The 25397-nt window shown below is 33.7% G+C and overlaps 1 protein-coding gene across 12 annotated transcripts in view; it reads right to left on the bottom strand.

Moving 5' to 3' along the window:
- Positions 1-22997, bottom strand: part of LOC110029133 (WD repeat-containing protein 13) — a 28097-nt gene extending 5100 nt beyond the window's left edge. For 10 of the 12 annotated variants that reach the window (XR_002294492.1, XR_002294489.1, XR_002294491.1 and 7 more), the window contains exons 1-10: positions 22599-22997; positions 22056-22165; positions 13331-13400; positions 11953-12091; positions 11689-11826; positions 4300-4439; positions 2962-3009; positions 2652-2762; positions 2379-2557; positions 1961-2082 (exon numbers count right to left, since the gene is read on the bottom strand). Coding sequence is in view for 4 of the 12 variants with exons in the window: in XM_020731272.1 (XP_020586931.1) it covers positions 1961-2082; positions 2379-2557; positions 2652-2762; positions 2962-3009; positions 4300-4439; positions 11689-11826; positions 11953-12091; positions 13331-13400; positions 22056-22165; positions 22599-22793 (1252 nt within the window). In the remaining 8 variants the exon portion in view is untranslated. The remainder of the gene's footprint in view (positions 1-1960; positions 2083-2378; positions 2558-2651; positions 2763-2961; positions 3010-4299; positions 4440-11688; positions 11827-11952; positions 12092-13330; positions 13401-22055; positions 22166-22598) is intronic. The other 2 variants (XR_002294496.1, XR_002294495.1) reach the window with 1 other exon arrangement.
- Between the last annotated feature and the right edge of the window lie 2400 nt (positions 22998-25397).

The raw sequence follows: 25397 nt of genomic DNA, 5'->3' as shown, positions 1-25397 counted from the left end.
ATATTGATCGAGATTATCATCACTTACTAATCATTAGCTCTAAATATTGATTTAGTTTACCAACATTTCCTCATCATTGATATAGGAGCGGTAGCTTGTCGTCTACTTTAAGTGGGATGTTGTAGCTATCATTATCTCATAGCAACATATCAAGGGTTTGAAAACATTTTAAAGCAAGATTTAATAAATCCTGTTAATCCCTCGAAACCCTAGTTCCCGTACCCCACTCTTGGTTCCCCCAAAACCATCGCTTGCTGACCCTTCTCGAGCTCGAAACATGACGATACAGTCATGACTAGAGATAATGAAGACAATGACAGGATGGCAACATGCCATGATCTTTGATACTCCCATCTTTCTCCCCTTTCCACTCCACTACTACCCGTAAACATTGATGAAGTTAACTCTCATCTTTCTACAAGGCAAAATGGATTAGACATGGGATTCGAGATCTTTTAGTATCTGTCTTTCTTGTTGTTTGACAGGATTTAGTTTTAATACTGCTTAAATTCCCCACAAATTATTGACAGCCTATTTGGCATTGCTTGTTAAATTGTGCTAAAGCATGATAAATTTTTGGGCTATTTCCTTTAGAATTTACTATTTTTTGAGTGAGAGAATTCATTTCTACCTTTTGTTATTTGGTAGGATTTAGTTTAACTGCTGCTTTCTGCACAAACTCTGTTACCAACAAACTTTTTGGCATTTGCAATTGTTAAATTGTGCTAAAGCATGATAAATGTTTGGGTTATTCTTTAGGATTTATTATTTTTGAGCGAGAGAATTCCTTTATATCTCCTTAATGATGGGAGTTAATATATATTATTTTAACCCAATAATGGAGCATAAGTGAGATTTATCAATTTGAATACTGCTTAAATTCCCCACAAATTCTGTTACCAACAACCTATTTGGCGTTGCAATTGTTGAATTTTGCTAAAGCATGATAAGTTTTTGGGCTATTTCCCTTGGGATTTATAATTTTTGAGTGACAGAATTCCTTTATATCCTGGGATTGATGGTAGTTACATTTTTGTTATTTAGCAGGATTTAGCTTAAATTTTGCACAAATTATGTTACCAACAGCCTATTTGGCATTTGCAATTGTTAAATTGTGCTAAATCATGATATTGTTTGGGTTATTTTCTTTAGGATTTATTATTTTTGAGCGAGAGAATTCCATTATATCCCCTGAACATTGGGAGGTAATATATATTGTTTTTATCCAATAATGGAGTAGAAGTGAGATTTATCAAAAGACTTTTTAAACTTCCAAAAAACCATTTGGTGAGTATTAAGCTAAATTTGTTTCAATGTTCTACTATATGATACACAGCACATGATAAATAAGTTTCTGAGTGAAAAGTGATTGACTCATCATCATTGGCCTTATTCTGACTATTTGGGGTTGGCTTTATGAATCCTTTCTTTCATTCGTTTACAAAGGATTAGTGTTTTTATCTACATGCCAGGGTTTCAATGTCGCTCAGATGTGAAATAATACTGAAGTAGGAATTTTGTTTACATCCTCCTGGAGGTCGAACTTTGTACCGTCTTTCCTAATGGTATCGCTTTGTTTGAAGGAGTTTAATGAGAGAAAAATCAAATGAGATGGAAATAGATCGAGAAAGTTGAATTGAAATTAGTTTCCAACCATTTGTTTGGTTGAGGGGGAAAAGTGTGAATAACTAAATTTTAACTATTTGCTTCATTTGATGGAATAACCGGTTAATTGAAGAAATAAAATCTTATGTTAGTCATAGTGTTTATGAATGTAATCATAGGGAGAAATATGCATATGTTATAATTACCTGGGTAAAATGAACTTCTTATGCATTCAGGAGTGTTGCTGTTATGAATTGAAGTTTAGGTTTTAGATATGTAAACACATAGGAATTAAGTCGTGTGTATGCAAATCTTCCAAAATTAATAGCATCATATTGTATAATGATCTAAATACCTATGAATTCCCCTTTTTCGAGGGAAAGAAGAGGACAGAATGAAGCGCGGATGCTATGCAGCCTTGGAGAAAGTTTGAGCGAGCATAAAAGAGTCAGATAACCTTGTATCTCCAAGGCTACGCTGCACGAACCAAAATTCAGTTGTATATGAAACAAGAGAATCATATAGGGGGATTTACATACCTACCATCCAATTAATATGTATCTGCATATATAACACCAAAACTTTACCTTTTATATTTACAACACCCAAACCTTTCATTACCACCATTTTAACTTTTAAAAAGTGAAATACATCTTTTCATGCATAGGTAAGGTGTTCTGCATGTAAAAAACTGAAGTTTAGGTGTTATTAGATATGTACAGACATGGGAATTGACTGGTATGTATGTAAGTCTTCCAATCATATATAAAAACCTGAAGAAACAAAGATTGCCATCTTGAGCACACGCGAGAAGCACAGGACACCTAGCTACCAGAGAAAATGTACGATATTGCACTGTAGTAATTGGAGATTTACTCCTCATGCTCCTATTTTTATGAGACCTGGATATGGATCCTGTATGGGAGTTTACACTTACAGTGTATATGCTTCCCTGTAAATTCATTCCAAAAAGAAAATTGCAACATTCTGCTTTTATATAAGTTTATGCAGATAACTTGATCTCCTAATTTGATAAGAAAGCAGACCTGTGCATCTCCACAGAAAATAAGTTGTCCGGTATGATCATTGTCCATGGCTGTCAATTCCTTATCAAAGTAAACTTTTTTAATAACTCGGCCGGTGCTAAAATTGATGATCTGAAAAATGATGAAAAGGTCAAGGCAAAGTGATCAATATATATATATATAGAGAAACAAAGAAACTATAAAAATATTTTTGTTTTTTTTTTTTTTTGACAAATAATTGAGTAAAGCTTCTGTATATTGAAGAAGTCTTGACAATGACAAAACAACAAGAATTCTGGGAATATAAACTTGAGGGGTATAAGATGTTTACATTGATTTCTTTATTTGCATTGCAAACTGAAAGCAAGTTGTTATTTACCTGAAAAATGTAAGAGAAAGCTCTGGGTGAAACTGATAGCAAAGACAAGTTATAGTGAAGATGATACCATGTTAATTCCATAAAAAATTTCCCCATCCAATTTTATCAGCATAAGAAAATTTAACTCATAGATGTTCTTCAAAAAGAGAAGAAAATATAGAGCAATAGTAAACAAAGGACTTCATAAATTTAGAGTTCATTGCATATCAGATTCTAGAGATGCTACTTCGAAAGTAAAATTCTTATTCTTTAAACACAGAAAACCTCCACCATGCAGAAACGGATATGCTTTACCGTCTTTGCAGAATGTTTTTCTCTTATAGTTACAAGGATTTCGTAAGCATGAATGCCAATACAATCCTACAAATTACCTCAACCACGTCACTATTATGTTAAATGGTTCATAATATTTTCACAAAAGCAAAGTAGCTCATCTTTCTTATCATCACTAACCTTGACCTAAATATGAACAAAAAGTATACTCAGACTATAACGAAGCAAGAAGCAAATGATTTAATCGCTTCCCCAAATCATTCTGATACAATCTCTTTGATTTGAGATCTCTCAACTCCCACCCTCTTACAGCACAATATCAAACACGATTCCACAATTCCACTCGTGCCAACATAAACCTCACATAATTTTGTGTTTTATAAAATCACAATTCCCTTGCCATCCTTGTTTGATAATATGTATTCGCAGTTCTTCGTTAATCATTAATATGTACCATGAATCGATTAAATCAATATTATCACACCCCTATGGATGAGAAACGCTTGCTTTAACATGCAACAAATTAAAATAAAATAAAATAAATCATGCAACAAATATTCACGATTCCAGTTTAACTATTAAATGACCACAGCTAATTTATGCTTAGAAAATGTCAAATATCATATCAAACTTGGAAGCAAGTACTGACTCCTAACTTTAAAATTCATTTTCAAGTTTTATGGCATACCTTCACACTGTTAGCAAAGAATTTTACAATTACTAGATCTTTACTCTATCAAATATGCACTCCACTATCCTGTTTTAACATTGTGGGGAATGTTATAAAACACAGGGAATACTGATTCTTCTTTAAAAAGAAGTAACGTTGATGATATACAAGAACACAAAGGCCATCAACAAATTATTATTGGATATTCTTTGTTAGCCAGATTCAACCATGAAAGATCGATATCTTAATATAAAGACGAAACAGAGGAATAGAAAGGCCCACACAAACCCTAAACACATTGGAAATTTACTGCAGCAATGACAAAAAGAACATAATTGCATCCTTACCGGGTGAAACCTGATGCATAATTGAGCAGATGTCCCGTATATGACTCTAATACAATGACCTTTAGAAATCTCCCAGACTAGGACAGTTTTGTCCACCGAGGATGAAGCAATGTACTGATTATTTGAAGAAAAATCAAAATCTGTAATCTAGTTAGGCATTCACGTATCATACCTACATAAAACATAAGCTAATGCTACCAAAGAAAATAATAATATTAGGTTACATGACACAGAAGCTATAGAATTTGCACAAATAAGTTATTTCAATATAAACTTCGAAACTAATGCGGTTAAATTCAACAGTTTAGCAATACAACAAGTATAACTGATAAATGGCAGCCTCACATGTTAATAGGGCTGTCGAAAAAGCTTATTATTTGCGAACAACTCATGTTTAGTTCGTTAAGTTGGACATGTTTAAATTGATCATTAAGTAAGCGCCGACCACGAACAATTTTGTTATGATTGAAATTATAAATGAACCGAATACAAACAAACCATTGTTCGATCATGTTCGACTCGTTTTAACTTGAAAAAAAAGAGTTTTTTTTAATATATTACTATATTTAAGTTTAAATCAATACATCTCATGTGGTTTTGCATTTCTTATTGTATAGAAATGGTACAAATTTGAATCTAACACCCTAAATTTATTTTCATAATTAATTTAAACGAGTCAATTTTAAGTTGAACACGAAAAAGAATATGTAAATTGAGTCGAAAACGAATGTGGGCTCTAAAGATTAACGACAGCTCCCCGTGAACTCTCTCTGCATTTATTTTTATTTTATTTTTTTTGAGAGAGATCTTAGGAATAACTAATTTTCAAAAGTCAAATTGGATTGCAGATAAGACATTACCCAGAGATTTCGCCCTCATTTAGTAGAGAAATTTTTTCATAAGAAGCACTTATGCAGCTCTGCATGCAGACTTCAAGTAATATGTCGTCACGTAGAGGTTATTGAGGTGAAACCATGGAAATTATTGAGGGGTTATTGGGGTGTTATTATGAGGGTGTTATGGGGGTTATGCAGAGGGAGGAGATTATTGGGGGGTTATTAGGATGTTATTATGAGGTTATTGCAGAGTGGAACCGCAGAGATTTATTGGGAGATTATTGAGAGTGTAACAACGGAGGTTATTAAGAGGTCATTGAGAGTTTATTACGGTTTTATTTGAATTGATGTTTCAATAACCCCCAATAACCCTGAATTACTCTTCCAATAACCTCCACGATTCCACTTCAATAATCTCCATGGGAGGTGGGCCCGATACAGCACATGTTAAGGCATATTGCTGGAGGAAATACATAGTGTTGCGTACGTGTTTCGTATGTAATAATTTCTTCATTTAGTGAGGACTTTTTGGTCTAAAATTCGAAATTTCCCATAAGTGCATGCACTTATATGGTTAATTACCCCTCCTGATAATAGGAGAACACTTTTGATTAAGGTTACTCATTAAAAATTAAAAAATCAAACATATAATAGCAGCTGACTTAAGATTTAAGTTGTAGAATTCATTACTTGAAGTCTAAAGCGGATAATGGGGGAATGAAGATGAAACTCGATTAAGATTTCATGGTTTCGTCATCCTGGGTCGTCATGGACCCTGATATACTTAGTCAGATGAGGTAGTCGACCCAACATGACAGAAGGAGCCTTGTTAGCAGTCATGGGTTGGGTCGTGCAAGAAATCCTTATAGATCTAGGGTGGACGTTTGTCTAAGGGGATAAATTTAATTCGACCTTAGCTAACAGAAGAAGTTTTATGTCAATCAATTGTACAACTATGATTCACAAAAAGGTTGAAAACTATTGGGAAACATACAGGTTGTGGTTGTGACCGTAATATAATAGTGTCATTTTGCAACAACCATCCGTTCAGAGGGCTTTGGTTGTCACTGATATTTTGTGGTGTCATTTAGCGGCAGAATCACACGGACAGAGGATTTGGGTCACGTCCTTACTGGCATGCAATTACTTTGATAGTGAATATATTGATACATTGATATGACATTCCCACCTTTTAAGTTGCAGTCAATCAAAATTTTATTGCCCACAACAAACTATTACAAAGGGTGGATCAAATTTGTTTTGAGTTTTTAAGTGATTGAATTTTAACTTGAATATTTTTGATTTAAAATACTAACCCCTCTGGTTGAAATCTTCGATCAACGTGGCCGCGATCGGGGATTTAAGCATTTTAAAGCTTTTATATTTGAAGGGAAGATAGTTTAAGCTTTTAAAAGTATAAGTCTTGTTGACTCCTATCCTTATATGTAGAATAATCGGACTTGTAAATTATTATTTCAGAATTTAAATATTTATTAGGCCTTACTAGACTCGTTAAGTCCAGCCCTTACGAGAATGAGGGTCGAACTAGTGGAGAAGGACTTGCAACCCTATTCTATAGACAAGGCGGTCTAATTAGCCCGCGCAGCACTCTAGAATATAATATTTAAGCATTTAATATATTGGTTGGAGCACATGCGGGCATTGAAAAAATATGTGTAATTGATTTATTTATATAGACAACTTTAAGCATATACAACTCAAGAGTATCTTACGTGGTACTTATCTAAGTCTTGATAGTAGACTCACGTTTCAAAATATCTCATTTGACTTAAAAGATAATCATTGACATTATAAAGATTTTAAAAACATTGAAAGCTTGAGTACTTGCAAGAGCATTATGATTTTAAGGCTTAAAAAAGGACCATCTCCTATTTTCTATCCTGTGTATTGTGAATTCGATGGCTGTGGTGATTTTAATTTCAAATTTTAAGAAAATTTCATATTTAAATTATGCTTTGCCCCTTAGGAGTTCAAGTCTGAATAGCTCAATTACAAAATATTTTTAGATTTACTAGCTTAAATTTTAAAATCCAAATCTTAATATTTTAAGCCTTGAAAGTTTATATTTTAATAGCTCGTAACTTTAAATTTTTTTTAGATCCCTAAGAGCCTAAATATTCAAAAGCCTAAGTCCCCAATATTTTAAAATCCTAAGAGCCTAAATTCTGAAAGCTCGAGTCCAAATCATTTTAAAACTCGAATAAGTCAAATTTTATGTTATTTTATAAGCTCAAATATTTTTAAAATTTATATTAATTACAAGTCCAAATCACCCATAATTCCATGAGCCTTCGAAAGTCAAACCCCGTAAAAAGGCACGAGAGAATGCCAACATTCCCAATTATCACTAAAGAATCACTGGTCAGTGTCGTAAGATACTACAGTCGGGGAGCAAAAAGAGTATTTAACCTAAGATCTCAAAAGATGTGATGGGGTTTCAATGTACCTGCAAAAAATTTCAATTCACAAGCAGAGAGTTCCCTGATTTTAAAAATAACTCTCCAGATGAATTCTCAATTTTCCCCACCAAACAAGTATTTGTATTGTCCTCAAATGGAGGTTTTCAAAAAGAAGCTTCCCAATTGTCCCAATATTATACCTGCATGAAAGCATGAAACCCATATTTTAAAAGAATTCTCCAAACGAGTACACACTTTTCCACTCGGTTTTTCGAAAAAAGTTTCCCAATTGTCCCACCTTTATAGCTTTCGACTGCATTGGAGACGTCGACAGCAAGAATGAAATGAAAGTACAACACAAATTTCTATATTTTTATACAGCACAATAATAAAACAATAAAGTAAGACAAACAGTAAAGTGATTGTTTAGTGTTCGAGAAGATGATATGACCAGGTTAAGCTAATTTAATGCTCGGTCTCGAATACAATTGGGGAAACTCGGTTTTGATAGCAATATCGGGCTTCATAGCAAAGCAAGGAGCTTTCAAGAACGGCACAGACGGAGCAGGATTAATCGTAGGCTTAGGCTAGAGAGACAAAAGTGGGTTGAGGCTTTGGTGTCCGAATACTGAAGATTGCGCGACTCAAGAAGCGCAAAAAGGAAAAGCAAAAAGCGAGAAGAATCAATCGTAGGGAGGAAGAAGGATCGCGAGACTGTGTGGGCTCTAAAGCAGGGAACTCGCAGCAGTGAACGTTGATCGCAGCTGTGTGGTGCGGCATCGGCAAGGCTTTGGGCATTTGTTTCACATGAACAGGTGAAGTTTGATCATGTAGAGAGAATCGCGCGCGATAGAGGACAATCGGACGAAGTTTAGGGCAAAGCAGGCTTCTTGAAATTCGACATAAGTTCGCAGCAAGGGTTTCGATGGGCTAGAGTAGAGTTGTGGCTTGGTTTTGCGAGAAGAGCAGAGAGGGTAGACGAGACTGACAAAGGATTAGAGCGGGTTTATGCGAAGGTTCTCGACAGAGAAGGCTTGGCGAGGGCTTTTCGACATGAATGGGGAAGGGATTGAGTAGGCTTTAGGGGCAGCCAAGGATTTCGGACGGTGTGGAGGAAACAGAAGGAATATAGGGAAGCAAGTGTGATTTTCCGTTTACAGACCTTAGAGTTGTGAGGAGATGAGGGTGTGCAGGAAAGAGGAGTTCGGGCGGCATCGGCATAGGAAAAAAGGGACGACACTGTGCGGGAATTGAAGGACTACAACACAGTAATTTTAAGTCCTCGATTCCAAACAGGAATAGTACTTACGGCTTAATGAAATAAAGATGAAGGGAAGAATTTACACAATTGGGAAAAGAAGAACGATGAGAAAATACGGGCAAGAAATTTACCTTATGTGGAGTTAGAACAGGAAGAACAATATAGGCGAACAAAACTGTGACAAGTAGTAGAGAAACGGGAGCGAATACGTGGAACGAAAACAACCAAGAAGATAAGAGTTTGGCACGGTCAAGGAAGAAGAGGGGCTTTGTTTCGTTCGTCCCTTGTAACTGAGCCAAAGCGGGAACCGTTATCCCGTCGAGCGAAGTTTTGGCAGGAGGGATAAGTAATTACTTAATTAATTAATTAATTAATTTTTATTTTTTATCTCTTTTTTTGTGTTTCCCAGTAAACAATGAACACATTTTTCACAAGTAATTTCAAACACGAGCCAATTTCGAACATAATTAACTTTGAATGAACCAAACCTGAGCTTTGAGCTGGTTAAAGCTCAGCTCGTTTACAGAAATAAATGTTAATAATATGGTTACACAGTATGATTAGACTATCAAAGGAGCTTCCAAACAAGGAGTAATATCTTCTCTCGCTAGCAAACAACCTCCCCAGAATGCAGTTTACAATTATGAAACTAGAGTGCATTAAGACATTTAAAGGAATTTAAAAGAATTTAATTTACTTTCGGCCAATTCTAGAATTATTGATTGAATTTGAGGACGAATAGATAAATAAAAACAACTCAACATGTTAGCTTTTCATAATCATGGTATAAGGAGGTTTGAATCCTCCCCTCACAAAGGAGATTCGACAAGGACCGCTACTTGGTCCTGATAGTGAGTAACTAGAAGAGGGGTGATGAAGAGGAGTCAAATTTGGGGTAGGAAAGAAAAGAGTTTCTGGAATCACGCCGGTAAGGTTCTCTTGGCGTAGCATAGTCATTCATATTCATGATGAAAACAAAAAGTTTGATCAATAATGTTACACCATATGCTTCGGACATAAAAAAAATACTTACTAAAGAAAGCAACTTTTGCCTAAGATATAAAATGTTAACTTTTTTGATATGGTATGGTTTTATAAACTCCCTACCATCTCCTGGATTAATTCTGTATATCCATTGACAAATGCATGGACGACTTGAAGCTTCCAATATCTTCTTGTATTGACAAATAACTCCAAGGAAGAATAAAGATCAAAGCCCTAGTGTTTCTACCAAAAGTCTTATATGATCACTCATGTAATAGAACGGGTGCCTTCCTGTAGGCATAAGCTTACTTAAAGCCTAAATTGACAACCTAGAAAACAATCAAAATATTTTATACAAGTGACTTACAATATTTGTTTTAATATTATCCTGAATCTCCAGAATTCCTGGCGTTAATTGAGAGGATCAATTGAACATTCCAATATATCTATGCATTCACATTTCACAGTTTTCAAGAGAATGAAGATGATTTATGGGTTGTTTCTGTGTTGTTATTTATAATAATTCAATGTTTCAAGTGCAGTGTAAATTAGATACATTGTATACTGATTTGATTAGATTATCTAATTTGTTATAAAATGCACAATTGAACAGAGCGTGAAGAAAAGATAGTGGGGGCAATCACGTTTAGGGATGACATTTATTACTAGTTCAGTATGTTATTTATTATATTGGCATTGAGAATGAAATGCAGTGTAAATTTCATCCCTAGACAAGATTAACAATATAAAATGCACGACTACAATGTGTTCATCCTCGTCTCCTGTGTGTCCATCACCGCGCAGTTGACACCAACTTTGCCCCATGGCATTAGCATGTCATATGTCGTTAGACCCTAGGGCAGCCCCAATCGCCCTTCTCTTTCACCTCCAGTAGGCTTTTGTTTCTCTCATATTCGTCGTCACACTCGATCGCTTTCGTTGGCCTTTGTTAGGGTGCCTTCTGCATTCTCTATTCTTTCAAAGCAATTTGGTATTCCATCTTCTCCACATTGATTTCCCCCTTTCACGCTCTTGCTATATTAATGGATTCAATATGCACATTTTAAAATGGTTCCCTCATTTTGATTTCTAGATAGAACCTTATCACTCATGTTTGAATCTATTTCCGCAATTTGTGTGCACTATTTCAACTAATCATCTTATTCTCTTAGCACCCCTTTTTGAAAAGTCGTTACAAGTGAATACTACAACAATTCATTTTACTAGGCCCTCTGTGACGAGTCTTGGCAGAATTAAATGTTACATACTTGCTTCATAAAAAAATTGTGGATTAAATCGTAGTCTTCAAAACATTGACAGAAAGTGATATTTGAAAATATTCCTTCATATTGCTCATCTTGTCATATTTTTTGTTATCATTTTTTTGAATGTTTCCAAGCACATCCTAAGCTGAAGCTTCAAAAATTTCGATCACAAACTTTTCCATCTAATGCTCGGATTGATCTTCCTAATTGTTTGGTGAATGACCTCTCCTCATCTAATCAAACCTACTCTCAAAAATTTGAACCAAGATCATTGATTGATATTACTGCTCCTACTAGCCATCTGGAATCTCTGCAACTATTGATATGACCACTAATAATACTTGCAAGTTCTTGAAACGCCACAACTTCATCTCATTTGTGAAGACAATTATTCACCACAGCGGGACTCTGACTTTCATAATATTTGCCAGATGAAACTTTGCGAGCATGGCTACAAATTATTGCAGAAAATAATCATCAGTGGTATACATTATAATCGGCAGATCAATATAACAGCAAATAATGCAAAATAAAGCTACTTATTTTTCATTCAGCAGGAAACAGTTGAAAACAGATCCAATGATTGAAAAAAAGGTTGAAAACTGATAATGGTCGAGTCAAACCTGTAATGGCTTTTGAATGTCCTCTTAGATGCTGAATTATTGAAGGTGGCTCTGATACATGACAAACAGCCAGACTTCCGTCCGACGAACCATATGCAAGTAATTCAGAACTCATATGCCCAAACTTTAAGATGGTAACTGAAAAAGAAAATTCAATTAGTTAATGCCTTTGGAAACTCATTTTTTCATCGAATCATATAAAGAAATATATTTACAATGCCCATATATAAACATAATTTTTAGTTTCAATTTAACAGATATAACCTGAAGCTTTGCAGTGGTCAAAGATGCAATGCATCCCAACAAATGAATATGCAGGCTCAACATGCCCAAACTGGTGATCTGCATCATTTGAGCTGAAACTTGAGCGGTGACCAGATGAAGGAAAGAAACCTCTGAGGTCCTGCAAAGAAAAATAACTCCTTTATACAACCTTATGTTTGATTCAAGTTATAGCATTAATTTAGTTCAAAAGTTTCAAAAATTTAAGCCCTGCCCCGGTATGGAACCAGCAAAGCAGCTCAAACACACTAAAAAACAAGAACAAGAACAGTCAAAAAAGAAATATTTTCTTTAGCTACCAAATGCGTATCTCAATTTGAAATATGTATGTATGTATATCTCTATATTCTCCTATTGCCCAAACGGAAAGCATAAAATCAGAATTAGAATAACATCTTAAATACTATGTGGAGAAAAAGGTATCTCTCTACGCAAGAACACCAAGATTAACAGAAAAGCAAATGGTGCTGGTCTACTGCGTTGCAGACGATCAAGGTTTTAATACTCCACATCATGTCCCAAAAAATTATATACTACAAGACAACATTAGTTCAAAATGCTAACCATTGTTTTCAGCATTAAAACTGTCTATATAATCTATTGTATGAAAAGATTACGGCTATCTGAAGAATTTGACTCCTAGGTCTTGCTTGTGTTGGATTTACCTACAACTTGAAAGAATTTGAAAGATTCTTTTCAACTTTACTGAGCCCGTCTTGTATTCTATATTTATTCACTAAAATATGTGCGTACGGTATACATGTCACATTAAAACCTTATTCATGTGCATTTTAAAACTCTTTCCAATTATCTCAGCCACTTATTGATGCGAGAGGCATATTGGTAAATTATTCATTGCAACTACAGCTGAATCAATTAGCTTATAGACCAAACTATCTTAAAAATCTCAAGACAGTCAAAACTTTGGACGACATTTTTGTAATTTACTGCTTTCGAATCATGCAGTTAACAACAAAAAACAGGTATATGATCAAATGAACCAAAACCAAAATTTTCAAATATTAAGTTGGTCACTAAGTAAAATTCATGCAACAAAATAGTGAAAATATAAGAAAGTAAAACTTCACAACATGAAGGACAACCAAGAATATACAATTGACGTCTAATTGAAAGAAATAATTAAGCTCATAAAAGCAGGTGCAAAGAGATGACCACAATTAGGAGACTATTAAATTGAAATTGATTGAAGTGGCATAAACTCGGCGGTTTTATTAGAATATGTAAATGTATACAAGCCAACAAACGTTGTGCTTAAAGCTAGGCTTGTGAAGTCATGACTTTGCAGAAATATCATCATAAACAGAAATAGTAGAATACAAAACAGGATAGATATACAAACCCGGCTAGAACTTTGGCTCTCTGAATCAAACAAAATAGAGTGGGGGCCTTGAGATGAGGCCCAATGCCCACTGAAATGAAAGCATTACCTTCACGTTAGAATTTGATTAACAATAGAAAATGGTATAAGTTTGAAACCACAATTTGGGTGCGGTGCGAAAAGAAATGAAAACTAGTATTAACGTATAAGAGTTGTAGAAGTAAAAGATTAATGAGAAAAAGAGTTCACTACTTGGAAACCCCAAGTAATGATTTCAAGAAGACGAATTTAAATTCAATAGATTTAAATGGACACATAATGTAAACAAAGAAATCTACCAAGCGCACTTACCCACAATAGTGGTTAAGGGTTTAGTTTCCCACCATGAGGTCACAGGTTTGAATCACACATATTGCTTTTTGGCCTCAACTACCCCGAAAAAAAAAAAAAAAATTAAAAAAAACTATAAAAAATTATTATAAATTTCCACCTAGTCTGCTTGAGCTAAATCAAGTAATAGTTCAATTTTGCATCGTTGATTAAAATCTTTAGAACAATTTCCAACTCAATAAGATGAAAGATATTAATGAAATTTTCAAATATACAAAATAATTCATATGAATTCCCTCATTGATAAATTAAAGGAAGATATACATACATACCATTCAATTCCTATGTATTTACATATATAACACCAAAAACTCAATGCTTACATACATACCACCATACCTATAAATGAAAATGTATATTCAACTTTAAAAATTAAAATGATGGTATTTTTTATGTAATATGAAAGATTTAGCTGGTATAAATGTAAAAAATAAAGTTAAGTTGTTAGATGTACATAGGAATTGGATCGTATGCATGTAAATGCCCTTAAATTAAAACAAGTCTACATTTTTTTTTTGTTTTACATTAAGGCATGCTATTAGATTATTTACATACTACCTATTAGTAATTATTTTCCACATAGTTGATTTAGCAATATTATGGTGATAACAAAGATGAGGATGAGCACTTGGTTTAGGGCAGTCAAAAAGATTCTAATGTTCACAAACAACTCATGTTCGGCTTGTTAAATAGCTCGTATTCAAATCGTTCATTAAGCGAGCCGAACATGAACAACCCTATGTTCGATCATGTTCAACTCATTCTAGCTATATATATATATATATATATATTTAAATCACCATGTGTCGCAAGCCTTGGCATGTTGGTGGTGTGGTCACTGTAAGTCCCTTCAGGTCGAGGGTTTGATCCCACCATGGCGCGGGGGCTCTGAAATTATAGGCACATGGCGCGGGCTCTCATCATGCGGTCTAAATACGCATGGGAAATCAATATTTGGGTCTCTGTCAATATATATATATATATATATATATATTTAAATCACCATTGCTCATATGGTCATGTGATTATGCGTCTTTATCTTATAAGAACAGTGCAGGTTTGAATTCAGCACCTTACATATATTTTTCTAATTAACTTAAATGAGCCAACTCGAGCCAAACACAAGTTGAAAATGAATACGAATATTTTTTCGAGTCGAACACGAATAGATTATTCACGAGTCCTTTCGAACATTAGACAATCTCGACAAAAAACCTATAAACGAGCCAAGCACGAGCACATGTTCAGCTCGCTCAAGCTCGGCTCGTTTACACCCCTATTGGGTTACAACTCATTATAGTTGACAACCTCAAGAGATTTGCATTTTCAGCTCTTGATTTCAAACAAAACTAGTTAAAATAAATGTTGCATTCAACTCATCCACAATTTTTAAGCATTTTCGGTTAATAATAACATGATTCAAATCCTTTCAAAAGTCTGGTTGAGCAAGTTCAACAATATTTGAAGAACTTTTGTGGATGAACCTACCCTAACCTAAGGTTAGACAATCCTCTAAACAGAACTCATATTTCTCGAGTTTAGAGTGGTTAAAAATAAACTTATAGAATGGATATATTCTAAATCAAGCTGACAAGAATTAATTTATTTTAAAATCATTTTGGTAGAATTGAAGATAAGACTTGAGTGTTAGGGATTGGTTTATTGAGTATGCAAGGACATCTAAGCAATGTACAAAGTTACCTCAAATTTATATAGCATACATATAAATATATGTTTAAAATATTTCAAGACAACTCAAACAAAGGTTTGATTAAGCCTCCCAGAACGGTAACTCAAGTAGAAAATCGAACTAAGTCATTCATCCTTGCTTGAAACTCAATTCAAGATATTCAAATCTATTTAGATCCAACCAAAAATCCAATAAAATTTCAATCAAGGGTATTCTTACACTTTCAGTGAGAAGACTGGCTATAAACAAATTCATGTATATATTAGAGCTTGGTAAAAATAATAAAAGACTAAATATTTATCTAATAAAGCCATACGCAGATAAGGACTTACATTGTAGAGAATCTTTCGCAATGGAGCTCAACTAACCACCTTCACAAATACAATATTTGACTATTAGTTGGATTAAAGCTTCTTTTTCTATTACAAATTTGTTAATTAGTGCATAACCCATGCCTAGGAAAGCTTTACTAAACATGAGATTGAATGTACATTGCAGCCCCGCCTGCTAATTTAGCTTATGTAAGAGATAACTCCCTCAAATATTGAGAAAATTGAACAAATAAATAGAAGGCCACATTGTTATCCAAACTCAAAATCTTTTGAGAATAATACATTAAAACAATGTTTTAATGTCTAGCCTTCTTAATATATTGCTTATAGCTATACTCCTTAAGAAACTAACTTCTTCATGTTATGAATGATTATAGGAAATAAGTGGTTGGATTATGGTTTTTGTAAAAGATTATCTTTTGATATCAGATTAAAATTGCATCAACATTCAGAATTAACTTTACCAATTGAATAATCATAATGCTTGCAAAATATAAAGTGAAAAATAGAAAAAAGGTGTACAAAAAGCCAAATTGTTCGAAAATCAAAATTAAACCACCTAAAGTGATTGATATAAATTAGTTCAAGTTTACGTTTAGCTAGATTTAGGTTTAAGAGATTACAAAAACAACAAGTCTTTATCCCACTAAGTGGGGTCGGGGTCGGCTACATGAATCATCGGCTACATGAATCATTTTTATCCATTGTGTCCTATTGAGTGTCATATTTTCATTTAATTTTAATAGATTAAGATCATTTTTTATACAATATATCCTCTACCTCTGTCTTTCTTAACATAAGTCGAATCTAAAACTTATACTCTCCTAACTCGATCATCAGATGGTCGACGTTTAATGTGACCAAGCCATCTAAAACGATTACTCTCTAATCTTGTCTGTCACTAGAGCTACACCAACCCTATCACGGATATATTTGTTTCGTAGTTTGTCTCCAATTTTCAAGCCACTCAATCACCTAAGCATTCTCATCTCAGCAACACTTAACTTTGCCATATGCTTCTCTTTTAAAGGCCAACATTCTGCGTCATAGAGCATTGCAGGTCTCATCACCATCTTATAAAATTTGCCTTTCGGTCTAAGCGGTACTTTTCTATCGCAAAATAGGTTTGATGCATTCCTCCACTTCGACCAACCAACTTGAATTCTGCTAATAACATCCCCATCTATATCAACATCACTTTGAACAAAAGACCCGAGATATCTAGAGCACTCACACATTTTAATGATTTGATTATTCATTGTTACAACTTTGTCACTGGAGCAACTACTACTAAAATTACATTCAATGTATTCAATTTTAGTCTTCTCAAACGAAGGTCTTTAGACTCCAATGTAGACCTCCACAATTCAAGTTTTTCCTGAACCCTAAACCCTAAACTCTTTCTCTAGTCTTATCCACAAGAAGGATATCATCAACGAAAAGCATACACCAAGGTACATCCTCTTATAAATGTCCACTAAGAGCATACATAACTAAAGCAAAAAGATTTGGCTCGATTCAGGTTTAAATTTTTTTGAACAAAAAATAAACCAAATAAATTAACCATAACATATATAATCATAAAACATGTTCCAAAATTTCATTACATAGCAACCTTATAGCAAATTCAAGTACAATCACAACTCTTATTTGATATACTTTATGAAACATTTTAACTACTTTAATGGTCCAATTTAGAATAAATTTTCAAGCCACTATTAATAAAACATTAATTTCAACATAAGCGAACCAAATTAATCTGAATCAAAATTGATAAACCATATTTAATATATTTGTTTTCTTAAATTGACAACTAAGCCAAAATTGAACAAATCAAAATCAAATGAATTTTATTGATTTGGTTTGGTTTGGCATAATTGCAATTTGGTTTTAATTTTGTCTGATTAGGGTTAAATACAAACATGTTTTAACAAGTTTGGCAACAAATCGAATTGCGCACACACCACAATCTTGTTGAATAAATGAGGTAACAGTTGAAAATCTAAAACATCAAAGAATAGCATTTGATAAAAGATTATAAAATATTTTTAAAAATATTAATATGATATATGAGTCAATTTGCAAAACTATCTCATCATGTTTAGACATTACAAACGTCAAATACAGATTAAAGTGATTTTAAGGAAAGAACATCCATAATGATCTTCCAAATTCACTTGTCACTCTAAAAATCTTAAAGGAAAAGTCACCCTTCAAATTCAACCTTTTAATTTAACCAAGCAATAAGGCATGAGGAAAGCTTAATTGTTGCATAATGTAAAGCTAGGCCATCTCTATAAAACAATATGACTACAGGTAGCCCAAGCTTTAAAGTTTGCTAGCATTCTTACCTTGATAGAAACCAAACGAGAACACACAAAGTTTCCTATGATAGCAACCACAAGGATGAATATTATGCTAAAGATCTTCAAGCATGTTAAAACACTATTTATGAAGAGGAGCTAGATGAGAATATTGAAGAGAATATCTACCTTAGTGAAATCATAATAGAAACAATCTTAAAAACCCCAAAACACATAAAGACAATGAATTTTATGAACTGTTAAAAAGATTTAAGGTGGAATTTATTAAAAAAAAGACAACTACTTAAGATAAAAGGCAAGATTCAAATGTCCCTTTGGATTGGTTCTCCATGATACTAGAGACTCTCAAAAAAGTTAAAATTAATACTGGAAGGATGAGAGAAAATACTTGGAAAAAAATCAATGAAATAAACTTCAATTTTCTTATTCTACATGAGTCAATCATTGTTTAAATTGAGCTATTTTTATGAGGTAGTTCATATCTTCTATTTTTGTTTAAATTTGAATTAATTCCTAAGTGTCACTTTCATCTGTATAAATAGAGATCAAGTTTGTAATCTACAACTAAGTATTAATTGAATAGAATTGTATCTCCATTCTTCTAAACTTTAGTTTCTTTCACCTCACTTTCTCTTCTATGTTTCATCAGTTCCTACACCATCGGCCGCTAAATCCCCCTCTGCCAGTAATTAGACTTTTACCTCTTCAACCGCAAATCATCCAATAGCTCAACCAACCATCAACCTCCTTGACCAATCATGAAGCCGTTGTTCTTAATTGCAACCACCTTCTTGTTGTGACCCAAAATAGTGAATTTGTTCAACAAGGCAGAGAACTTGGAGAAGGTCCGTTATCCTTTAAAACATTTGATAGAAATCTTAATTTTTTGTCTTGCAACTTTTAGTAAAATTCATAAATCTTCAGCAACACATTTTGAACCATATTTTGGAACCAAATTAAGTTCCAACTTATAGAAAATTTTTCATGGTTAAACTAGGACTTCAAGTGATACTCTAGGTGATTCTATGGAGATTAAGTCAACAACTATGAGAAGAGATTATAGAGAATTGAAGATCTTTTCAACGTGGAAGAGCTCATGAATCAAATAGTTGATTAGATAGCCATATATAAGGAAACTTTGGCAAAACAAATTGTTGATCAAATGGCTATCTTTTAAACTCCGGTTGCTGAAATAGTAACCACATTCACTAGTTCAAACAAAGGAAGATACATAAGCTAGAAAAAATCAAACTGCAGAGAGGAGTCCATCAACAAGAATAAAAATTGAGAAAAGTACAAAAAGGAAAGAAGATCTCCTAAAAATAGAGCAGAATTGGAGTTGCCTTATTTTGAAAAGAAATATAAAGCTAAGATAATTTACAATTAACTTGAGTTTATAGAAACTTATTATGTAGTTTATGATTACTCAGATTAAAAAAAATGCACTTGTTCATTTTCATATTTTGTCACAAGCAGGTGCGGTGGAATTCACAATCTAGAAACAGTAATCAACAAATCTTTGCATGATTAGCATTTAAAGATCGTTAAAAACTCTATCCCACCAATTCCGAAGAGGAAAAGTGGACTTAATAGCCAAATTTGATGCATAATTATAAACAAAATATGCAAGAAAATGCGATAGAATTTATAAAGTAGATGACTAGAAAGGAATTTTTTGCAAAAGAAAAATATATATTCATGAAATATATGGCATGGCTTCATTAAGGTATTCACACATAATTGAAGATTCTTGCAGTTGATGACCTTGAATCTAGTATAAAAGCTATTCTACTTGTGAAAATAAATAGGTCACTTTTCATTGGATAGAAACCCCAGCTTTTAGTTTTAAGGAAGAAGATGAATGCTACAGGTTCAACTATAGAGGAGGAAAATAATAAACTGTTAGCCCCATAAGCTTTTGTGACTCATTAATGATTCATTGTAATTTTGATGGTAACAAACCTTATGTGGTATCATCTAATGGTTTGCTAACTGTCTATATAGATTATTCAATTAGTACCTACTAAGGTAATGACAACAATGTTCATTAGGATAGCTTTGGAGCTTTAATTGCATGTATTTATACTCAAAAAGAACAATTCAAGAAGATCCTAGTGTAAAAGCTTATCCAAGATTGTTTTAGCCGAATGTGTTGTTTAAGATTCACTGTAAATTATTTGAGTTTACTTCAAAGAGCTATGAACAAAATAATTAAAATTGGTAAAAAAAACCTTTAATTATAAATATATCAAACTTTATATTCAAAATTATTTATATGCACTTCTAAACCATTTATATGCACATTAAATTTGGATAATACTATGCCATAAATCAAAAAATGCTCCTAGCCTAATCATAAATACAATATAGGAGGATCATACAATCATGCATATAATTGTAGTTTTGTAAGCCCCAGGATAACTTGTTAAAGAGCTTTATTACACCAACCTCAATTTGCAAATATTGACTTTGCCAAAAATACAATGTACAAGCGATCAAAATAAAATTCATCAAAATTTGAGTTGATCATATAAAAAATTGAGGTTCGTACATACAACAAGGGATTGTCTATATGATCATCCAGTACTTAAGTATAATAGCTGGCTTGCATTAATTGGACCTTTGGGCTAGGTAGAAAATCGTTGAAATCTGCCTTAGCCTTCCCCGATTGCTTATAAACTACTTCTCTAACACCATTCTAAGTGATATGAAAGAAATGTTGAAGTTCTGAGCATATATTAAGAAATCAATTAAAGAAAATTCAAGTGTATATTAGCTAAAGTCCCTTTGGTCCTTGAGAAGTTCTCTCACTTAATCTCTTAAATTGCTCTATTTAGATTGCATTTTTATTGTATATTTAGCAATCATTATTCAAGAACTTGTATAATTATATTTTATTTGTGAATCTTAGAGACCCCACTTAGTGGGATAAAGGCTTGTTGTTGTTGTTGTTGTTGTTTTCGTTGTTGTTGTGAATCTTAGAGACATTGCCAAAGGGTATGAGCAGTTTGGATGAAATCATCTCTTATTTTTAAATTTTGGATAGTGACTGATATGAATTTGTATTTGGGCAGCATTTGCCCATAAGTAGAGTGCATAAACCATGATAATTTCTATGCCAACTCAAAGAGTAAAGGAGTATGATTAGCTAGTAGTGACTCTTGTTAGAGGAATTCTAGCTACGAGGAGAAGTAAGCATAGAGGAAGGTCGTTTAGGTGTTGAACAATGTAAAAACATTTTGTCTCGTTACCCAATAATTCCAGAGGTATCGCCTATGAAGAAAAAATCCAATTTCCGTTTCTTCCATGGTTTAGGTTGTTATAATCAAGGAATTTATCATAATGGGCTAAGTATATAAACTAAATAACTTATAAACAAATATCACTGCCACATAAACCATGCAAATTATTGTTACTCCTATAATTTCGAATAATTTCTTGTAGACATACTCAATTAATATTGGACCATTTTACATACAATGGCAAAAGAAACCTATAAAAAGCAGCACCAACCTACAAATATAGTTAATCAATATTTACTCTAATAATTTGGAAAAGACTTCTTAGTTGTGCAAGCTTTGGCGAATCGTACTTCTTCTCATGAAGTTTTCAGATTCATGGCTTTTGTGAAACCACATGCAATGTTATAAAAAGATGCACCATACATGACACTCCAGGCAAGAAAAACAGCTAATAGCATTAAACTGGATTTTCTAGCTGCAAAATCTAAGATGCCAAAATGTCATGCAATTTTAAAACAAGCATCCTATTTTCATCTGAAATTGGATATCATATTCTGGATTAAGTTCAATATAAATATATTTCCCTTTCAAATCAGCTGCAAAGTTCTCATGGTAACCTACAGCTTTTCTCAAGTTCAGAACCACCCTCCAAAAAGAACAATATCAAGTTGGAATTGACATTATTTACAATAGCTCAAACTCCACAAATTTCAAATCAATTGGACAACCACAATCCACTGCAGTTTTGAACAAGTTGCAGGATCAAACCTGTGACTTGCTGTGCTTATATAGCTCTGTGTGATTTGACTCTCCCAATTCCTTGGCCTTCGGATGAAATTTCGATAAGCAGCATAGCCTCTCCTATTGCACCGCCAGTCCTTCAATACAATAGAATGTTAAACTACATACTACAAAACAATAACTAAGCATTGTGTCAACATTTTGAACATAGATTTTATTGCCACTATTTAAATCCTTGGGAATCTACGACAACCGATTGCAGATTACAAAACGAGCGCATAAGCATCAATTCAAGTGTCAGTCTGCAAATTAAGCGGCATGCTAAGGTACCCTGCACAATTACAATCAAAACAAAAAGGATATATCATGAAGCAGGTAAATCCGTAGAGTTTGTGCTCATAAGTGAACGTTGGTAGCCATGGCCATTGGAACGGAAAATTGCACTGGCGGATCTTGGAACTTGAACACTGACCAGTACTATGCCCAGATCCAGATCTCACTACTTTCAAAACTGGTTATGCCCAATAAGAACAGCTAAAGCCCTAACACTAGAATCAGGAGCTATGCTACCTTGCGCTGCGGGAGTGAATGAGCCTTGCGATGGAGAAGAAGACGACGGATCGCAACGTAGTTGGGGTCATGGTGGGACATGGGAGGCTGTAGCAGGCAGCTCACGAACACTGGATCCGTTTCCGGCGGCCATGGGACTTTCTCCTCGTCCATCTTCAAATCCACCACTCCAGCTCCGCCGCCGGTCTCCTCCATTACTAGCTCGCTGTGTTTGTAGCCCTCACCCTATCTATGTATCTCCTCCCATGAAGGAGATAGAAAACGGCGAAAGATTTTAGGGAAGAAGGCCATTCATGGATCTCTTCTTGCCACCGGGAGCAGATTCGCGCTACAGTTAGACGAAGGATTTTCGAAAAATAAGAATTTATCGATGAAAATTTTTGAAAAAAATAAGATAATAAGGATAATGATAATTGCATACAAACCACCTCAGAAGAGATTGATATCGATAAATTAATGAACCAACTGATTTTTACTTATGTCACAATCAAATCATTAAAAATTTGATAAAAATGAAAAATATAAGTTTGGGTCTTACCCTCAATTTTGACATTCTGAGTGAGAATTTAAAAAATGAATGAGGATGATTGTTACATATCACTCAATTTTTAAGATATGAAACTATATATTTCATTTTAAGAATTTTAAAATTGTGATATTTTTATGTTATGAAAAATTTGAGGGGTATAAATATAAGAAAAATGAGATTAGGTAATGTTGAAATATTCTATAAAATAATTTAAAAAAAATTATATTTTTTTCATAAATAAAATAATATAATTCATAAAATATTAAAGCTATATGAAAACCAACTACAATGTTAGGATTGCATCTAATTTATTGATGGAATATGAAACACAAGCATTCTTTTAGGGTTGTAATAAATGCGCATAATTTGTAAGGGCAACACTAAGGGTCTGTTTTGGACAGCTGCAGCTTATTGGATAATCTGATGATAAACTGGTTAAAAATAATTTACTGATAAGTTAGGTGCGGTAGCTATTACAATTTTTTATTTTTTTGGAAAAGTCAGACCGCAGCCAGAAAGCTGCCACCGCACCTAGACAGGTGCGGTGTGAAAACGTTGTTTTCAGCGTTTTGAAAACGCATAAGCTGCCAAAACGCAGTTTACCCAAACAGGCCAGGTGCGTTTTCAAAACGCCACCGCACCAAATAAGCTGCCCCAAACGGACCCTAAATCTAATAGAGCATTGAGCTTGCACTAAAGACAAGTTCAATACTAAGTGCAATGAATTAGAGCATGTAACATGTGGAATTTTGATTTGATTTGAACTTTTTTACTAGGTTAATTTAATGTTCACTTAATTTTTATTGAAACCAACATCAATTTGTTTTATGATGGGGTAAAGTTTTAAAAAAATTAGTACGGGCGTAAATTGACTATTTTAAAAAATGTCATTATAGGGGTTGAATTTAAATGCTAAAATTTTAGAAAATGTATAAATTAGCTTTTTGAAGAATAACATCAATATTTTTTAGACTTATTGATGTGTGCTAGAAAAATCGCGGCAGAATATTAACAGTTTAACATCTTAGCTTGGTATGAAGATTTAGCACTCACTCAGAAAAAGAGAAAACAACTAATAAGGACACAAGAAGTTTTTATGTGGAAAATCTGGAAAGAGAAAAATCACGGGGACTAACCCAACTGAAAAATTCTACTATAGAAAGATGATTATTGCTGCAACGACTTGTTCCACAACCGGTAAAATGTTACCAAGTTTTCCAAGTTATAACGTCGACTCACGACTCCGATAGCGATTGGCGGCTTCGGATATGTGGTAGGAGTGATGTTAGACTTTAGTTTAGTTCAAAGCTTCAAACTTTTTCTCAAGCTTGAACAACTCCCCCCCCCCCCCCACACACACCACTCATGAGAGGGGCGGGGCTCTATTTGTAGACTTATCGGTCCAATTATTATTGGAATATGAATTACTTTGATCGAACGATATTTGATGAATAATTAAGTATCTTAATGAAGTCAAAATTGAGTGATATTTGGCTCGTTGGATCTGTTTTGTCAAAACGCTCAAATTGACTATAGACTTGTCAGAATCGTTACTCGTTTGACCTTCTAAATATGTCCAAAAAAACTTTTAATAGTTGTTTAATGACTTGATCTAGGTTTGATTTAGTTTGAATTTGACCAATGTTTGTAACATTGGGTTTTTTGTTATGGAGTCGGTCAATTTGACTATAAGTTTATTGAAATCGGACTTCTATATGACTTTTTTATTGAGATTTGAATATTTCTTGCTAAAAAAGTTACCTCGTGATCCGTATCATGTCTTGATATTTGTGTCAGATGAAATTTTATTGATGGTGTATCACTTATATTTAATCTAAAACTCAAAGGCTTTAGTGAATGCACAAATTGAATATTTTATGTGAAAAATATATTTGGTTCTCCTCTAACATCATGTCCCTCTCTAATTGCCCTTCAAATTTGAGTTAGGTAGCTAGGATTTGACTGAATAGTTATCTCTCTCTCACTCTCTCTCTCTCTTTCTCTCTCTCTCTCTCTCTCTCTCTCTCTCTCTCTCTCTGTATATATATATATATATATATATATATATATAAGGAATGGTCTAAGGCTATTAGATGAATCATGGTCATTCCTAGGGTGCTAAATATTCGAGTACAAACGGGAAAATTAGAACCTGTGACCTTAGGAAACTTACAACCTTTAGAGAGACTGCTCTACCAACAGGCCACAGTACGCGCACTATCGATCTATCTATCTATCTATATGTGTGTGTGTGTGTGTGTGTGTGTGTG

This window comes from Phalaenopsis equestris, unplaced genomic scaffold, assembly GCF_001263595.1.
Source record: "Phalaenopsis equestris unplaced genomic scaffold, ASM126359v1 Scaffold000552, whole genome shotgun sequence".
Classification (NCBI taxonomy): Eukaryota; Viridiplantae; Streptophyta; class Magnoliopsida; order Asparagales; family Orchidaceae; genus Phalaenopsis; species Phalaenopsis equestris.
Note: the sequence above shows the minus strand (reverse complement) of the source record. Positions and strands in the feature narration are given on the sequence as shown.